Below are 18633 nucleotides of genomic sequence, written 5' to 3'. Positions count from 1 at the left end.
GTCAAATAATTTCTTTTTCCACGAATTTCAAAATTTTTCGAAATTTTATAAAAATTGTTAAAATAATTTTAAAACTTTTAATGAATTTCGTTGAAAAAAATTATTTATTAAATCTCAAAATCCGTTAAAAATACCGTTGAAAAAAAATCTTTCAATAAATTTTAAAATCTACTACTAAAGAAGTTTGATCTTTAAGATTTATTTTGAAAATCAGAGATGCAAGAGAAACTTAATCTTTGAGATAAATCTACAAAACACTCATTTTTTTTTATATTTATTTCTTGGTCTTTATGAGTTTGAATACCACATTCTTAAATTGATTATTTTCAATAAAATTTCAGAAAATTTGTTCATATAACGTTACATGCATCTTTGAACAGAAACAATATAAAGAAAATTAAGAGAAAATAAAAGGTATGTTTATTTTTCTAATTTAATTATGGATAGAAAGTAGAAGACATAGATGTAATCATATTAGTTTTTTTTTTACACATCTCAATTTTGTTATTTATCTTCCGCTCAACTACTTTTTATAAGGGGGTGATGCTTCACCCTGTCACATTTCTTCATTCACTCCATCTAAAAGAGTTACATGATACTTTTTAATAGTGAGGAGTGATTGCTGCCGGGAAAATTTTTTCCGAAACTGCTTCTGTATTCCAAAACATAAATTCCGAAAGTTTAAGGGTGCAAGAAGAAAAACGATGGGTGCAGGAAGTTATTTCAAAATCTTGGTCAGAAACATCAACTTTTTGGACCTTTACAAGCCCATATCAACTAGATTTATCGACTAACTAGGACCATCAATTTTGTTTTAATTGTTAAAATGACTTTTTAGTAAAAAAATCTTAATTTTAATTATTCACTATTATGTTGTTTACTTGCTCACTGTTAAGTTGACTTAAACCATAAACTCTTGTATCATTAAGGAGAAAACCAAAATGCTAGAAAGATCATAAAACAATTACATATATTTAAACTAAAATTATGAGACATCATATCTATTCATCTTTCTCAATTATATATATATGATATATAACAATACTTATAATATTTTATTACCGTTGATTATATAGCTTTGAAAAAAAAAATATTCTAATACCAATTCTCTCTAATCTTCAAGCAGGCCAAATTTTATTTAGGTGATAATACAATACTCTAGTCTCTCTTTTAACCAAGTCAATTTCCCCCTCTCAAGATAAAAATATTTATAAGTAAGCTCTTCATACACTTCTAAATTTCTCTTTCGCATTTTACCTTAAGTTTTCTTAAATTATAATTATATCTTTCTTATAAAAAAAATATAAGCGTAGTGTAGTTTAAAATAGGTAAGAATGTAACTTTTTTTTTCTAAAAAAAGAAAAACAAAAATATAGTTAAAATATTTCTAAAACTTAAAAAAATACATACAAGGTAACAATGTAAGATCCATATAATGGTATACCAACAAATCCTTCTAATATTAAATTAGACAACTAATAATAAGAATACATTTTTTTTCATCCGCAAATAATAAGATTACATTATTGATGGTGCTATTTCATTAATTTCAGATATCAGTGTAACCAGTTCTTACTATTTAACCACAAGCAATAGAATCCCCAAGGACCAAAACCATGAAATAAAGAACACAGTAAAGACAGCAACAAAATTCAGAATAATTTTCAATATATACATTCGCCTGCTTGTTCAGTTTTTATACACAAAAGTAAGCAATACAGACATATACTAGTTGTCCCTCGTACAAAGAAATCTTCTGTCATGTCAGTGCTCAAGACACTACAAATGACAACAACAACAAACGATTTTAAACAGCCTATTCCTCAGCTCCACCTATGAAGTTAAAGGCAGTCCAATTTGAATTCAAAAAGAAAACATGTAAACAAAAGAATTAACAAATTTTGTCAGCTAAATTCTCCATTTTAAAAAATCCTACAGAGAATCAGCATATTTAAAAGAACATAAAGATATCAAATTTCTTGTATATTAGTTGTATACCTGCATTCGTCTAAGGCACCTATATATTGCTAAAAGGGGACAACAACCCTGGAGACAGATTACTTGTGATGCTTGAACCAGATGAAAATGAGGTAGACTTCAGACAAAAACAACATCCTCATTATAGGGACAAGAACATCATTCCTTGCTTTCTAGCATGTCCTTTGAATCATGATTCAGAACATCGTCCAAGTTAAGAAATTGCGGTTCTTCCCCTACACCATTATAGTCCTCTGGTACAACTGGTTTCAGGAAATCTAATCCATAATCAAAACCAGATGGTGTCTGTTCCATATGGGGCAAACTTCCCAGCAACTTGGCATCTGGATTTTGCAACTGATAAACAAAGCTTGATGACGTATTATCAAGCTGAGGATTACTATCTCCAGGAAATCCTGTTTGTCCAAAATCCAAACATTGCATCAACGCAGAGTCATCAACTGGGTTATTATCTATTAGCCCCAAAAGTTCATCCACCTGAAATAACTCATCATTGGAAAAGCTCTTGGAGTAATCATCATTATTAAAATCCAAAGCATCAATCCACGAAAAGTCCATCTGGTCTTCATTTACATCCTCTGCCTGCTCAACATGATGTATTCCTTCTCCAGCCCCCGGGTCTAGGCGATCCACAGCCTCATCCTTCGGCTCTAGCTTCATTCTGCTAGTTGGTGAGGCATGTTCATAAGCCTTGTGACAATCATTACGGTTGGCCTTATCAAGGACAGGTAGAATATTCTCCTTAGCATCCTCAGCTGCACAGACCTCTGATCGATTGGATGTAGTAGTAGTAGTAGTGTCCGATGTTGTCGAAGAACATGAAGATGAAGCAGCCAAGAAAGAGTCCTTAAACGATTCCTTGACAGAAGCATAATCTGAGATGTGGGGGAAGTTGAGGCGTGCACATGGACCATACATGGCTCTAGCAGCTTCATCATAGGCAAGAGCAGCTTCTTGGGCAGTAGGAAAGGTTCCTAACCAAAGCCTACTCCCTCTATTTGGCTCCCTAATCTCACCCACCCATTTCCCCCAAGTTCTCTGCCTAACCCCTCTGTAGTTACACTCATAGTTCTGGGGTCCTCCTTTCCCTTTCATACATCCTTTCTTTGACCCTTTAGCTGGTGCCTTCCGAGTTGATCTACCATCATCTTTGCCAGAATAAAGATGCTCATTGTATTCCTTCCACTTTGCAATGGTCTCAGCAACAGATCTAGAACCATCCCCTCTGCTCCTACTTTTCCTCTTTCTAGAAGAATCCAAAGGCCGCACAGAAACTTGATCATAAGCACCCATCTCCACAAAACTTCACTGCTAAGTCCGCAGCAAAACTCAACAACTGAATTCACAATCTGAACTTCAAAACAAACAAATAAATTATTCAGTAACCAGCAACTCATAAGAACAAAACACAACACAAAGGTGGACAATCACAAACAGGATTTCGCAACACGCTCTTATTGACTACACTACCTATAATAAATTCAACCAAGAAACGAATTTTCGTAACCCCCAAGTAATAGATAAAGCTAAAGCCAAAATATAAAAATGTAAAAAAATAAAATAAACTTGCCCAGAAAGTTTTCTCCTTTAAAAAAACGAGATTACGATACAGACAGATAAATAACCAAAAACTAAACCTATAAACAATAATGAAAAAAAAAATCACTCACAAGAATTTGCAGTGAAGAAATTAAAAAGCGTGCACCATAAACAGAGAGGAAGAATCCAATGCTACTAACCTAGTAGAGAAAACGCTGTGTATTTAATTTTAGGCTTGTCCCTTTTTGTTTTTCCTCTGTAGTGTGTCCGTGTTTTGGTTTGGAGTGAAGAGTAACAAGGTTTGTGTTGGTTTGATATGGTTATAGCGGATTCAGAAAATCTCTGGGCTGCACCCTGTAATCTTTATTTATAGCCTTCTCTAGATTTTTCTGATATTTTTAAATTGCACCCAGAACTGATGACGTGGCGTTTTCTTAGTCGCGTTATCATGCTTCGGACTTCCGAACCAGCTGGCACGTGGCCCTCGAACCTTCCCGAGCCACTAAAACGCTGCTCGTTTTCTTTCTTCTCAAAGTACCTGTTCTTTTTAATCTCCTTAGTCTTTTCCATTATGTCCCTATCTTTCGGGTATATTCTCCATTATGCCATTGTTATAGTATATCTAACTTAAATATCTTGTCCTTTTACTGAATAAAATATCTCATGATGTTAATCTTCATTGTGATTATTATATATACTTGTATTGCTCTTTCATCCCTGTTGCTGACGCTTGGAAAGCGGGCTTTACTGTGATGAAACTGGGTCCACGGCCCGATTGTACGAGATCTGCTTGTTCACACTAGTAGCTTTCTAGCTTCTACGTTCATGAATCTTATTCTAGTTACTCGTTACAGCAAAAATAAAAATTAAAAAATAGAAAATTAAATCAAATCAACAAAAAGTTTTCTTAAAATTTAAGGGAGTCAAATACTTTTTTCTATTATTTAATAAAAAAAGACAGTTTTTGAAGAAGTGGGATAAAATAGCCTAATTACAAGGCGAGTTCTCCAAATGGAGTACTTGTTTTTTATTTTACTTAAATTATTGTTATAATTAGTAAAATAATACGAATTTTTTCTTCATGAAAAATAATGGATAGTGTGTATGAATAAAATGATAATGATGCTAGAAATAAGTTTTTTCTGTTTTTTTTTTTTTTACTAAAACTGATTAACACACCGTTTTGTGATCATAGAAGGAATTAATAATAAACAGAAAGGAATCTGTAGAATGGTCCAAAGCGGTAGATACGGAATCAGGATTTTTAAATTTTGAAGCGAGATATATATTAACTCAACCGTGAAAAATAAACTGGTTTTAATTTTAAAAACATTTAAAATCATATAAAAAAATGAACTAAAACCCCAAAAAAAAATTATTTTTACATATTCAAATTATAAAAATCTAAAAGTAACATTACAATTTGCCTTTTGAAAAGTTGCGATGATAAAATGAATATGTGATATGCAAGTAAAGTGGTCACATGCCATCTAGAGAATCGATTTTCAGAATGAAAGAAAAAGTGTTTATTTAAGAAATTACTATAAATAGATAATATTGAAGATTTGAAAAGAAAAAAAAATAGCTAATTTGAGTTTATAGTCCCAATGTCCAATCCAAAGTAATGAGATGAGCAACATGTGATTTTTTTTTATAGAAGTGACCCATGCACGTGGGACACGCGGCCAGTCATATGTATATGCCACTTGTAGTTGTGCGAATGGTACACGTGGTTTATGACTTGCGGTTCGATCATATCCATTATTATTCAAACGACCAAACCTAACCATACTTTTGATGAAAGGTGGTTCTAACTTGTGCAGGAGTGAAATAGAACAAGACATTATTAGATGATTCCATACTATTATCCATTTAGATCTCTCCATCCTTAAGTATAAAGAAAAAAAAAACTATGGAGATAGCTTTGATCAAAATTACACCTTCTAACTCAATTTACAAAACAAATTTATGAAATAAAAAATCATTTTTATCACTTATTGATTTGAGATTTCTAACTTATTCATTATATTGAAAATAGATTATTTTATACAAAAAAAAACTGTAAATATTTGTAATTGTACTAAACTTGTGATAATTATATTTGTTCAGTTTTATCACATTTCTTGTTATTAAAAATCTATTATATTCCTGCTATTTATTTTTATATGATTCGATAGAAACGTTAAAAAAATATAGTTAAATAAAAGTTTTAAAGCCTTCTTATTATAAAATAATTCAACCTAATGCTATTTGAATTATATTATATTACAATTAAATTTTAATAATTTGATAGATGAATTATTATTTATTATATTATTATTATATTTTTCACATAAATATTATTCTAATAAAAATATAAATTTATTATTATGATATTTTATAAATACAATTAATATTTTTAAAAAAATATTTATTTTATAACATTCATTTCCACTTATAAATCTTAATTTTTTTACAAACTTAAATTTTTTAAGATAACAAAGTATTTATTTAAAGATTTACACTCAAAATCCGAATAAGTATATATTGAATTTGTTATATCTCAATGAGAATATTTATATATTCTTCAAGCATCTAATAATTTCTAGATGGGAAGTTGGGAATTGAGGAGAAAAGAAAATTAGGATTATTGAGTTGATAAATGAACATTGTATTTGGTGAGACAGAGTGAGAGTGGTGTTTGATACGTGGTCAACTTGCGTGTATTATATGATGAATTTGGCTCAAATTGGTTTGTTGGAATCTTGAACCCTTTCCAATATCACACACCGATTCTAGATCATTTTCCCCTCTCATTCGTTATCCAAAATATGATTATGACGTGCTTTTCCAAAAAGAAAATTAAATAAATATAGTGTCTTTCTCATTAGACTATAGTTAAAGACCAAAATTCAATCTTTGTTCTTAAGTTTACCTATATCCTTTCTATTTAATATACATTGCAAAATAAAGTATATTCGTTTTAAAAATGTTGAATAAGAGTTAGGATCGTTATTATATGTTATGTTTATATGACATGTAATAGTCAATTATTTAAATATGATTTTATTTCTTATAAAATTATGGTTTAAATATCTTTTTTCTTTTATTTTTATTTTTTTCATATAGATTTATTTTCAATATGTTTTAATTTTGATAATTAATATTATCAAAATTGTTAACAGTGAACTCTACAAGTTATTAGTGTTTGAATAACTTGTTCTAATTTATATTCAATATATTAACATAAAAAAAATTGTATATAATAGTTTCAATCAAATTACATATACTTCGGATAAATCAAATGTAGATAAGATGAAGATGAAATAAATTTACCATCTAAAACATTGAATATATTAATAACACTAACAGGAAATACGGTGTGTGTGAATAAAGTGTTATACTATATCAGTTCTACTTAATACCCGATGTAGTATCTTGCTCTTTTTTCTTTTTAATATTATATAAATATGTTTATTTTATTTTTAATTTTAAAAGGTTTTCAACGTTTAGAAACTTACTATTATGCTATTTATCACATTGTTTCTTAATAACCGACTTGAGATCTTATGTTATATCTTTATTCTAATTTTTATCCTGCTCTAGTGATAGTTTGTAGAAAGTTATTCAAACTTTTTAAAGTTTTGGAAAAATATTAAAGAAAAGATTATCTTTATTTAAATATATTTAAAAAATAGATTAACTAGTGAATTATATTTTTAATTTTGGAATGGAAATTTTTATTTGAATTTATAATAGAGGTATTTTTTATCCTATATAATAAATGGTTCTTATATTTTACAATATTTTGTTAATGGTATTGAATAAGAAAAACAATGAAAAAAATCTAAATAGATTTGATCAAATGAATACTCAATATGGTTGTAAGTGTAAGAACATAATTTTAATGAGTTTTTTTTGTCTATCTAAGTACAATAATGTGAAGGATAAACAGGCTTTTAATGTTTCTATTTAACGTAATCTATAAAAAAAATCAATATAAAAATAATCAGTTGTATTTTTGTAAACAAAATTAATAGTTTGATGTCATATAATTTTTAAATGTCTGTTTTGAGGAGGACCACGTCTGTTTATTTTTAAATATTTAAAAAAATTAATTGAAAAGGAATATTCTTATCAGTTTAACATGGAAGGTCAGATAGGCTGACATTTTATCTTACATAGAATTCAGATACAATTTATGAATGACCGAAACCTATCACTAAAAATAATTTGTTTCTTTACCTATTTATATAAAATTTTCTCGCTAAGTCAAAATAAATTAAATAAGTAATTTATTTAGTTTTGTCATATTTTACATAAAGAATATTTTAATTTTTTCTATAAAATTAATACAAAAATTGTAAGGGCTTGAAAATGTAAAGTTATTGGGCCTTAGCTTAAGGCAGTCAGACCCGTAAAAACTAAGAACATCATGACCTTAGAAGGGACCTTTCAAAATCTGAGTTCATTAGCCAACTTTCTCTTCTCTCTCTAGAACTCTTATTTTTCCTAACCTTGCTTTGCCTTCTCTCTACCATTCCCTCACATTCAGCCATTGCATGTTGGACTAGGTGGTGCTCAAGTGACCGCGGCGCAGTGAGCTTCGCAACCATCCGATTAGATTTTCCTTCTTCAGTGGGGTTTGGTCGGGTCCTTGCTGTGTGAAGCATTGTTAGAGCATTTTAGTGGGTTGTACTGCTCAACTCCAAGGTAAGGGGAGCTAGATACTTTTCTATGGGTTGTATGAACAATGCATGTGAAAATATTCTGCTATTTGATGAACAAGTTTGTGTTTAGAGTGACCTTGTTTTGTATGCATCTGTATGAGTAAACGTGAAACTGTAAATTGCTGTTGTAAATTGATCTGGGGAAAATGTATTGTTGTGATTGGGTTCATTGGCGAGGTAGAGATGTTATGAAGGTGATTAGATACGGGGTCAAGTGAAACTGTAGTGTTTTGGGGCAAATTGGAGGTAGTGAGGTAGCGATTTTGGGCATGGGAGATCTTGTGTGGGTTTGGGCTGTTTGGGTAGCTCAGATAGGTCAATTTTGACTTGTTAGGAACCTCAAACTGGTCTAAAACAAGTTACAAGTAGTAGAATTGAGTTTGAGTCCCTAAGTTGTTGATTTTGGTGTTCTGGAGTAGAATTTGAGTATAAATCACTTTAGAATTGTAGTAGGAACGTTTATAATCATTTAGATAAGTTTAATTAGGTCTAAAACCTGAATTATAGGTGTTAGAAGTTGGAGGAAAGGCCTAGAAATGGTAAGGGGGTGTGTGAGTGCATAATTCTGCAGAATTTGCGTTCTGTAGATGATGCAGAGTCGTTATGCGAATTGTCTCGCATAGCGAATCCCTGTAGAGAGTGCTTACTGTTTGGGTCATTCGCTGTGCGAGCTGGTGCACTGTGCGAATGACTGAAAGGTGCTGCTCTATGTATGGTGATTCGCATAGTGAATCTAGTCGTTGTGCGACTGGTGGTTGCCTGGGAAAATGCTATTTTAATTCGAATAGCGAATTTGGAGCGCTATACGAGGGTTTAGGGTCTGATAATGTGTAGCAGAATTTTCAGTTTAGCATAGCGCACAAACTTGGTGCACTGTGCGAATGGAGTTTAGCATAGCGCACAGGCTTGGTGCGCTGAGCGAATGTGAGTGAGTAAAACCCACTATTTTTGTTATTCACACAGCAAGTTTGGTGCGTTGAGCGACTTGCCTAGAACCTGTTTTTATTCTTTTTATTCATGTTTTATGATAACCTTGAAGTGTGTTTTGATTTTTAGAATGGTGTAAAAGTATCTATGATATTGTATGATCGGTGAGGTTATATGTTTGGATTCAATGTGATAATATTATGGTATTCGGTGGTTCATGTCTAGAGTTAAGTTTCAAAGTGATAATATGGTTGATGGACGTAATTCCATGGATCTCAAAGGGAGGTTACATGGTGCCCTATATTATTGGACGTAATTCCATGATCTTCAAGGAGAAGATTCATGGCGGTGCCCTTAGTGTTTAGAATGATTTGCATGGTAGCTCATTCTTGGGGGTTATCCTGAAACTACAATGGTCAATCATTCTCAAGTAGAGAGGATTGAATCATGTCGTGAGTAGTAGCAGGAGGTCCTAGTCTTGGGTGCTTCCAGTATGGCCCAAGGTGAGTGATAACGGACTAACCTCGTGAGTGTGGTAGGGTGAAACCCATTGACAATGGCTTTGCAAAGCAATAGAGGCCACCACGAGTGCACGACCCGCCATAGCTCGACAATCATTCTAAGTTCGGATGAGTCAAGTTTAAGTGCAACAAGTCATGTGGGTGTAGTGCACTGTATCTGTCTTTGCTTACATATTGCTTGTGACTGCTATAACATCATTTTTATATCTAGCTCACCCTTGCTTGTGTGTTTGTGTTTGCTTGGGTATGCTTTTCTTTTGCAATGATCATCCACTTGGATGTGAGCAGAGGTGGATGAGGTGCCTCTGGAGCAGGCTTTGGAGGAAGACGATGTTGCTGCTTAGTCTCCTTAGGATTCTCTTAGTATTTCATGTATTTTGAATTACTATTTAGTTGTTGAGGATTTTCCCGGTGATTCCTATCCTTCTGAAATACTCTATTTACATTTAAGTTTTAAATTATGTCTCATTTTTGGATAACTGTAAGCTTAACTATTTTATTTACAGTCTACTCTAACTGTTCTTTTTTATTAAAATGTGGACTTACTATATTATATGCTTTTATATAATCTGGGATGTTACAAAAAATATTTTTGGTCTAAAAAAAGTTAGAAAAGTCTATATTTTGGTTCATAATTTTTGCATGAAAATCTCTTGATTAAATTTTCTTTGTACTTATAATAATTGTTTGCATTCTCTGTTTTAAAAATGAATATAATGATATTGCACTTTAGAGCATCAACAAAAAAATATTAAAAGCGAATATTTGATAATATGAATTGAAACGATAAAATATAATTAGTGACCAAAACTTTTACAAAGTAATAAGGAATTCTTTTATCATTCTTATGCAAATTATGAAGAAAATGTAAGGCACCTTCCACAATTTTTTACATATTATTTTTTTGAAACAATAACAACAACAATAATAATATTTTTATTATTATGTTACAAATAATGGCGCTTTAAAATATTCTTATATATTAAACTAAGAATGAAGAATACCATCTATTTCAATTTATGCATAAACTAACAAAGATTTAGATTTATGATAAGAACTGTAATGTTAGATAAAAATTTCGTTTTGAAGCATTCATAAAAGTGAACAAGGAAAACATCCATTTTCGTATGTCTCAAATTTAAGAGATGAATGAAGAAGTGGGAAACTATGTATGAGTGATTAATTGAAAATAAATTTGAGAATGAGAGGTTAATTGAATATTAAAGTGATATAATAAGAAGTAAAGTCATTGAGAATTTCATATATTACTTGTGATTTTTGTGCATTCCTGAATTCCTGAATTTGTTGGCAAAAGTAAAGAGTTGGGGACCAGAATGTTTTTGGTCTTAACCATTAACATTACTTTGTGCAAAATGAACTCTTGTTATGTTACTTACAACTCAGTTCAATGCTGTTGCACCCACATTGACCTTTCCCACAACAGAACACATGTAACACTTTGGCCTCATATTTGGTCGTCTACCTCATACCACAATGTTCAACTTCATCAATTCTAATTATTCTATGCACTGCTCTTATTTCATAAACTGTGTCGTGTTTTACTTTGTCAAAGCCATTAAATTCTTCTATGGAACACACACGTTCAAAGAAGCATACTAAACTATTGAATAAGAAAAGTGAGGGATCAAAACTCATCTTTGTTGATAGATAACATAAACCACAACGGGAAGAAAACTGCTAACATCAGTTTAATGAATCGGGCTTATTGATAGATAAGACGGCATGTTGTGTTGAAATCACATCACCGTCTCTTTTAATCCCTGATTATCTCTATATGAAAAAAACGACAAAAACAGAGCAAAAGAAGAAATACCCCCTAATACAGGGAAGCAACAATGGACTAGGAAAAATTACGAACTACAGATACAAGTTCAATATTTCTGCTTTTGATTATTCTAACAGAGAGGCAGATCCTCTGGAGGAGGCTCTATGGACTGCAACAACCCAACTCCATTATCCACCAAGAGCACAGTGGCCAAACCCCACCCGATGTGAACATCCAAGTGACAGTGCATAATCCAAGCTCCTACAAATATCACATCACTCTTCGTTAAACATCAAACTTTAAGTAAATTCTTGCATTAACAAGCACTCATAAAATTATTTTACACATCATGATAACTGATGGTATGAAAAAAATTCATACTTTCAGTAATCTAAGATCATGGAGTGTTCATTAAGCAATATCTACGTGACATGATTACATGTCATGTGAATTTTGTCATCATGTAATAATTTTTCCTTAGGACATGTACTGTTTTAATTTGGAGTAATTGACTTTACCTGGGTTGTCGGCAACAAATCGGATAACTGCCCATCCATTCACAGGTACTGCAACGGTGTTCCTCATAGGTGGATCAACAAGGTTGAACTTGGAAATGTCTTTCTTGGGGTCAAAATTTCCGAAACCTTCTGCTACTATGTAGAAATCATACCCATGAAGGTGAATGGGGTGGTTCTCAGGGGTCACGATGCTAGTGTCCTGCAACACAATCTGCACTCTGGATCCAAATTTCAACTTGGTCACCTTAGTCCCGGGAACGGGTTGCCACAGCGAACGACTCACATTACCGGTGTAATCAAATTTCAGAGGAGGCTGTGTAGGAAAGTCAGTGGTGAACACTCCTTGGACTCCAAGGTGATGAGCCTGCAAGATGGAGACGTTGCTGGGGAGAACAAAAGAGACGTTGTTCATGCTGGCAGTGAAGCGTGTTCCATTTGGACCCTGGCATTGGTTTGGGCTGAAATTTGGAGGGCAATTGTTGAGGCCAAGGCCAATGGTGAAGAAAAGGTCGTCATCGATTTCTGCAGGGACTTCAACTTGTCTGGGGCTTCTGAAGCTTTTACTGAAGGCAGTGACTGTGTTGGTGTCGTTGTAAGCTGGGAGAGAGGGCATAAGGGGTTTGGTGGAGATACCCTTTGCAGGACATGGTGCAGATTTGTAGTTGAGAATGGCTGTGGTTGTGGTGTTGTCAAAAGGGGCGTTTTGTGCGGATTGATAGGCACGTGCAGCCATGTAGTAGCGTGAGGGTGGTTGGTCACCTTGGATGAGAACATCGGTGGTTTGGCCTGGACCCAGCATGATGACTGAGGTGGTGAAGGGTTTAAGGTAGGAGGCATCGGCACCAACCACTGTGAGTTTGTGGTTGGCCACACTGAAGAAAAGTGGTTGGTTGAGTGCAGCATTGATGACTCGAAGGAGGTTGGTCTCACCAGAATCTATTGGAACAACAGTGGTTCCTACATTGCCAATCATCAACAGAATATACATCAGATTTATAAAATCATTGGACAATGTTTTTTTTTTTTTTTTTACTTAGTTTCCTGGGACCAGAATAACCTCGGTTGGTTGTTCAAAAACTGTCTTGTGCAAATATCGTGTCATTTTTAATGGTCTTATGCAGATATGTGTATGAGTTGAATGAAAATTAAGCAATAATAATATCAGACCTTGGCTAGAACACTTGTAAAGATCGCCAGGTTGACCGTTGATGGTGTATGCATCAGAAATATTCGGAGCTGCTCCTGTTTGTGTGGCTTGTCTCAGAACATCGATCGGATTTGCGTCCCACCATTCCCCTAATAAATGATCATCATTGTTTTCACCGTTAAACCATCTTCATCAAGTGCATAGCATTTGTCAAAAGAAAAAGAAAATAACAGATCCCACAATATCATTTTCTTAATCATCATTACCAACAATTATTATACCCATGTATGTGAATTAGTATAATTATAATTATAATTATAATGATGATTACCTAGAAGAATTGGTGTCTCGCGCTTTGGCTTAGCGAAAGGATATGCCTCTCCCTCTCTGGGGTGAATGATTAAAGCACCGTAAACAGTGGCTCTTAGCCATGAGCTATGAGCATGCCACCAAAGTGTGCCTTCTTGTCCTTGAATGGTGAAACGATAGGTGTAACTCTCTCCTGGGCGAATGGGACACTGAGTCACAAATTCCGGTCCATCAGCCCAACCTGTTCTCATTTGCCGAATACCATGCCTGAACAAATACAGTAAATCAAATAGCTAGAATAGCAACAAAAACTAATAAGCCAATAATCAAATATTTTTCTTCTAAAAGTCCCATTCCATGCATGAAGTGATGAACGTGGCATGCAGCATAAATACTGGTATAACTGCATTTAAGTGAAACTCTTGCAGTGAAAACGAGAGTTTTTAATGTATGCCGATGGACCAAGAGCACATGTTAAGAATACAAAGATAAGAAGTTTTTGTTAAAAAAATAGTGTTAAAGTTATTTAATGCTTTTTTTTATAGAGTGTTTCTACTGTCAGAAAAATTTATTGCCAAGTGCCATATGGGCAGAATAAGATGATTAATCTAAAGGGAAAAGATTAAAAAAAGTGTTGAATGAATATGTGATTGTTTAAAATAATCAATGAAGCTTATTTAACGGTGAGAAGTGAAGCCATTGATATGATACCAGTGAATGGTGACATTGTAACGAGCTTTGTTAGTGACTTTGACGACTAAAGTGTCTCCATTGTTGACTTCCAAAGTTGGGCCAGGGAATTGTCCATTCACAGTGATGGTGCTGTGAGTGCTGCACAGCCTCTTCACTGGTGTTGCTTGAATCTGTCTCGTCACAAACGGCAACAAGTTAATAATTATCTTAGCAAGAAAGAGAAAGAGAGAAAAAAAAAACCGAGGGAAAGAAGAACTTACAACAAACTCATGCTCCTGGATTTTGGCATTGGCCGAATACAATGCTGAAGCCAAGACAAGAAAAATAGCCAAGAAAATGGTGTTGAGAGCTTCCATTGTTGTAGTGTGGCAATGATGGTTAAGGTTGGAAATTGCAATGGAAGAGATAGTGGGAGAGGGTGCTTTTATAGAGATGAAAGGAGAGAGATATAGGGTGATTGAGTTTGGCAGATTAGGTAATTTTGTTACGGCAAATTGGTCAGAGGCACTTAAGAAACTTAGTTCAACCTTATAAAAGTTGTTGCACCCACTAGTTAATTACGTTCCTGAATGCTTGCTTCTCAAGTCTTCATTAGGAGGTTGAATTTTCTCCAAGCATAATTACTCCCAGACAGTTCAAGAATAATTTATACTTAAGATGGGTTTAGAATAATTTACTCCTTTTTCTTTTAATTGGCATTTAACGCGGTGCAATTGCAATCACTCCTTTTATTATTGTAAAAGTATGCGACATTTCAAAGGGACCACAACCAAAAAGCACAGCAAAAAGGTTTTTACTTTTTTTATCTTTGCTGTCCAAGTCAAGCTTGTCCTATGCATCTTTTTTGCCAAGCAGTTACCATATGTTCTGAAATGGTTTGCCTGTAGCAAACTACCGTGTTATTCAGTGCAAGTAACATTGCCTCGTCAAACTGTTTTGGTTCTTATCTGGGATTGATTCGGTATTGTTTAATTTAAAGCCAAGTTTGGAAAGTGAAGAAAAGTGAAAATTCATTTTGGGTTAGTCCAATTTGACTTTTTTCTTCTTCCGGTGGTTGGAGAAAATAAATCACTTGTTAAAAAGATTGGTAATCCTTTATGATGGAAAAACTAATGCACATTAAAAACAACTATGACTTTTGAAAACACAGTTGGCCCTTTGTTTAGACTAAACACTCTGTTTTAAAACTATAATTAACCAACAAATGATTAAATGTTAAAGGCTTGTTGTTAAGCCTCTGATCTTATTATGTCAGGTTAATTGATTTTCTTTTAGGGTATCTTTTCTTCTATAACCTGTAAAGTGGCTGGCTGTTCAAGATATCAAGGCCAATAGTTTTGTTATGATTCAAGTGGCTATTTATAGGAAAGAAACTAGCATTATTTAAAATTAGAGAATGGTATGCCATTAGGTACGTAGCAAATAAAATATAGGGTTGATTATTAACACGATTTGATTGAGTCCAACAAGAATCTAGTTAGAGATACTCATGAAAAATGCAACTTGAGATCGAGTATTAAATTAGGTGGCCTATCTCACGATATTTCAAACGTGGATGAATGATCAACGAGAATTATAACACAGCACAAGCCTGTCATACTCAAGAATACGTACTTCACTTAGATGTATAATTATCAACAATAATAATAATAATAATAATCACTTTCACGAACATTTTCAGAGCTTGATCACCATATTGCCACATGTTACGAGACACTTTCTCAGATGTTTGACCATATGATGGAGAATTTCGTTTCCCTAATGATCTGTTTGTTATATAACGTATTATAAACATTAATCAGTACCCAATTCAAGAATTCAAAAAACAAAACATTAACTAAGAAAACTAGTTTCTTTCACACAATGGTGAAAAAATTCACAAGAACGTGGCAACTGCATGTATATCAGAACATATATGCATGCTACTGGTTCTCTTGGTTGAGTTACATAACTGATACAGTAAACGAACTAGCTACTCTAGACCCTCTTAAAGGTTGGACAAGTCTATTTTGGAATCCGTCGTAATGCAAACTAATCTTAGATTTGAAGGAAGATGGAAGATATAATTTGTCTCTATTGACGTGGTATTCGCACAGTATTTGAGTTGATATGATGGGTAGATTTGAGTTGATGATAACAGCATGCATCTAGCGGAGGAGAATAACCTAAAGATTGTTGTGGTATGTGACAGCAGAAAACAAAACCGTTAGATGCAGAGAATGAAAGCATGTCAACGTGTGACAGAGCTTAACTGGAGATGGGAAAGCAAGGACCAATCGGATAGGTGAACAAGAAATAAAGAAAGAACATGATACATGAAAGTTGGTAGAGTTTGTTACTGACTTTCTGAAATTCTTGTGTTGGGGAAAAAAAGGAAGTACTTGAAAAGTCGTTAAGCACAGTGTGAAAGAAAGCCGAGAATTGACACAAGAGCAGAAACCAATTCCTTGTCAAAAATTTCTGGTGCTTGGTCTCTCTCGCAAGACCTTTTCATTTGTCTGGTAAAATAGTTGTTTGCTAGTTAGTCACTTTATATTATTTTTTGTTTGGGTTTTCCTTTTCATGGTTAGTTATAAGTGGGTGCGAACTTTAGCAATTTATTTCTCTAATCCAGAATAATTAAAGAGAATAAGGAAATTAAACTGAACAGCAAAGTAATCCATCATTTGCGAGAAACGTGTCTTTATTACCAAAGTGGGGTCTTCTTAAAAACCACGCTCAAAGTGGCATGTTTCCTTTGTTGTAAAATGCACATGTTACTGTAATCCTTACAAATTCATCGAACTCACTGATGTTGTATGAACTTTTATGTGCATGTTCCATGTGTGAGGCATCCGTCGCAAAATTTTATATGATGATTATTGGTGTGCAAAGGACAAATTTTACACCTATTCTTTATTACACTAATGGGGCTTCAAATAATAGAAAATATCTAATGGTGTGAAATAAAAGATAAAACAAAAGTGCAATTGTTAATCACATTAAATAAGACACAAGAAAAATAGCAGCTGCTACAAAGTTCTCAAAACTGTTTGATGCCCTTTTAGTATACTGTCACATGTGATATCCTAAACTTGTTTTCTTAAAAAATAAACCTGCACTAAACATGATCAATTGCCAAAGACAAAAGTAGTCAAGGAGATTTTTTCACTGTTAACAAGAAGACAAGTGTTTAATTTCAAATTGGCATTAATTAGAGCTAAACATCTTCATATGTTAATTGTCCATGATAAATGTAGTGCCAATTTTCTTTTTAAGATTCTCTAATGAAAATGTCATACCCTAATTATTACAATCATTAAGAGGAACACACCAGCACAGTCATCATAAATAAAACCCTCAATAAATATAGCAGAATGAAGAGTAAAAAAAATGAATAACAGAAAAATATATTGGGATGAGAATATTGAAAATTAGAAAATTGAATGTGTACACATGTATTATAATTTAATTAGCTTACTGATTAAGTCCCTAACAGAAAATTTATGATTCTTTAACATCTTTGTCTTTTTAGTTTTGAAAATATATTAAATGTCAATATAATAACATTTTCCTTTCACATTGAATTTATTGTAAAAGTGAGAAATTGAACATGTATCTGTAACAATTTTATATTATTTACTAGTCGAGATTAAATACAGTGTAAATATTTTTTCATTCATCAAAATATTTTTTAAAGTTAAAATTGTGATGGATAAAATTTGAAAATAAACAATACCTAGAAATATAACTATTGATCATAAAGATATCATTTGACAGACTTAGTATAAAACTTTATCCATTATAATTTTATCCTACGATCTAGTAAATCAAAAATATATTTAAACTACACTTTATATTAATATATCTGTGGGTGGATGGAGTACAATAGCACATAAAAACTATTTATGTCTAACAAAAGTCATAGGATAAATCCTTTTCGATATGGGCTTACATTATTTTGTAGTAATTTACCCTTTAATAAGCCGACTCACTGCGTAGAAAAATAAGTCACAGTTTGGTTAAAAAGATAAGCATATTGTTATCCTTTCTTTCAATTTTTAAATGTACCAGTCAATAAAAGAACTTACACACTTAAATTATTTCCAAAAATAAATACATATAAATATATATAGCAAATACATATTCGAATTTATCTAAAAGTCAAACCTACAATGTTAAGTTACATAAAGAGAAAACTAAACTATCAACAAAATTATAATCAATATACAAATATGCACCAGTTTTAATGATTTTAAATATATTAAATCAATATAAGAAACTCTATTTAATTGATTTTAAAGTTTTAGAGTTTCAAAAAGTAACTCTAATTATATTATAACAACTATAAATAAATACTTTTTTGAATTACTTATTAATTATTATAACACATAACTTATATTATGATAAATAAATAATCATACAATTAAACTGTTCCTATTTAAAATATATTAAAATAACATCGTTAAAATTAATTTTTGAAACTTATTTCTTCCATCATGATTTT

General features: G+C 32.5%; 2 protein-coding genes across 7 annotated transcripts; both read right to left on the bottom strand.

Moving 5' to 3' along the window:
- Positions 1-1651: 1651 nt before the first annotated feature.
- LOC108337222 (dehydration-responsive element-binding protein 2C) lies at positions 1652-3919 on the bottom strand. Of its 6 annotated transcripts, none has more exons than XR_008250732.1 (3): positions 3738-3919; positions 1999-3347; positions 1652-1833 (listed from the first exon to the last, which is right to left on the bottom strand). XR_008250732.1 is itself a non-coding variant. In XM_052881013.1 (2 exons), the coding sequence occupies exon 2, from the start codon at positions 3289-3291 to the stop codon at positions 2137-2139; it is 1155 nt and encodes a 384-aa protein (XP_052736973.1). In that variant the 5' UTR covers positions 3292-3352; positions 3669-3919; the 3' UTR covers positions 1652-2136. The 6 variants fall into 6 exon arrangements, 2 of the variants coding, with proteins under 2 accessions (XP_052736973.1, XP_052736972.1); XR_008250734.1 differs by having other exon boundaries at positions 1652-1779; positions 3669-3918; XR_008250733.1 differs by having other exon boundaries at positions 1652-1779; positions 1999-3352; positions 3738-3918.
- Positions 3920-11332: 7413 nt separating this feature from the next.
- LOC108337439 (laccase-5) lies at positions 11333-14563 on the bottom strand. The gene is made up of 6 exons (XM_017573968.2): positions 14408-14563; positions 14166-14317; positions 13477-13721; positions 13166-13294; positions 11999-12955; positions 11333-11741 (listed from the first exon to the last, which is right to left on the bottom strand). The coding sequence occupies exons 1-6, from the start codon at positions 14501-14503 to the stop codon at positions 11611-11613; spliced, it is 1710 nt and encodes a 569-aa protein (XP_017429457.1). The 5' UTR covers positions 14504-14563; the 3' UTR covers positions 11333-11610.
- Positions 14564-18633: the final 4070 nt, after the last annotated feature.

The sequence above is a fragment of the Vigna angularis genome, chromosome 7 (assembly GCF_016808095.1).
Source record: "Vigna angularis cultivar LongXiaoDou No.4 chromosome 7, ASM1680809v1, whole genome shotgun sequence".
Taxonomy (NCBI): Eukaryota; Viridiplantae; Streptophyta; class Magnoliopsida; order Fabales; family Fabaceae; genus Vigna; species Vigna angularis.
The sequence above is the reverse complement of the archived record's forward strand: the minus strand, read 5'-3'. Positions and strand labels throughout refer to the sequence as shown.

Excerpts from the sequence above, each read along its gene's own strand:
- LOC108337222 (XM_052881013.1), bottom strand. The coding sequence starts at position 3,291 with ATGGGTGCTTATGATCAAGTTTCTGTGCGGCCTTTGGATTCTTCTAGA.
- LOC108337439 (XM_017573968.2), bottom strand. The coding sequence starts at position 14,503 with ATGGAAGCTCTCAACACCATTTTCTTGGCTATTTTTCTTGTCTTGGCT. Across the intron at positions 14,318-14,407 it reads TCCAGGAGCATGAGTTTGTT|ATTCAAGCAACACCAGTGAA; the intron begins GTAAGTTCTTCT and ends GTGACGAGACAG. Across the intron at positions 13,722-14,165 it reads TACAATGTCACCATTCACTG|GCATGGTATTCGGCAAATGA; the intron begins GTATCATATCAA and ends GTATTTGTTCAG.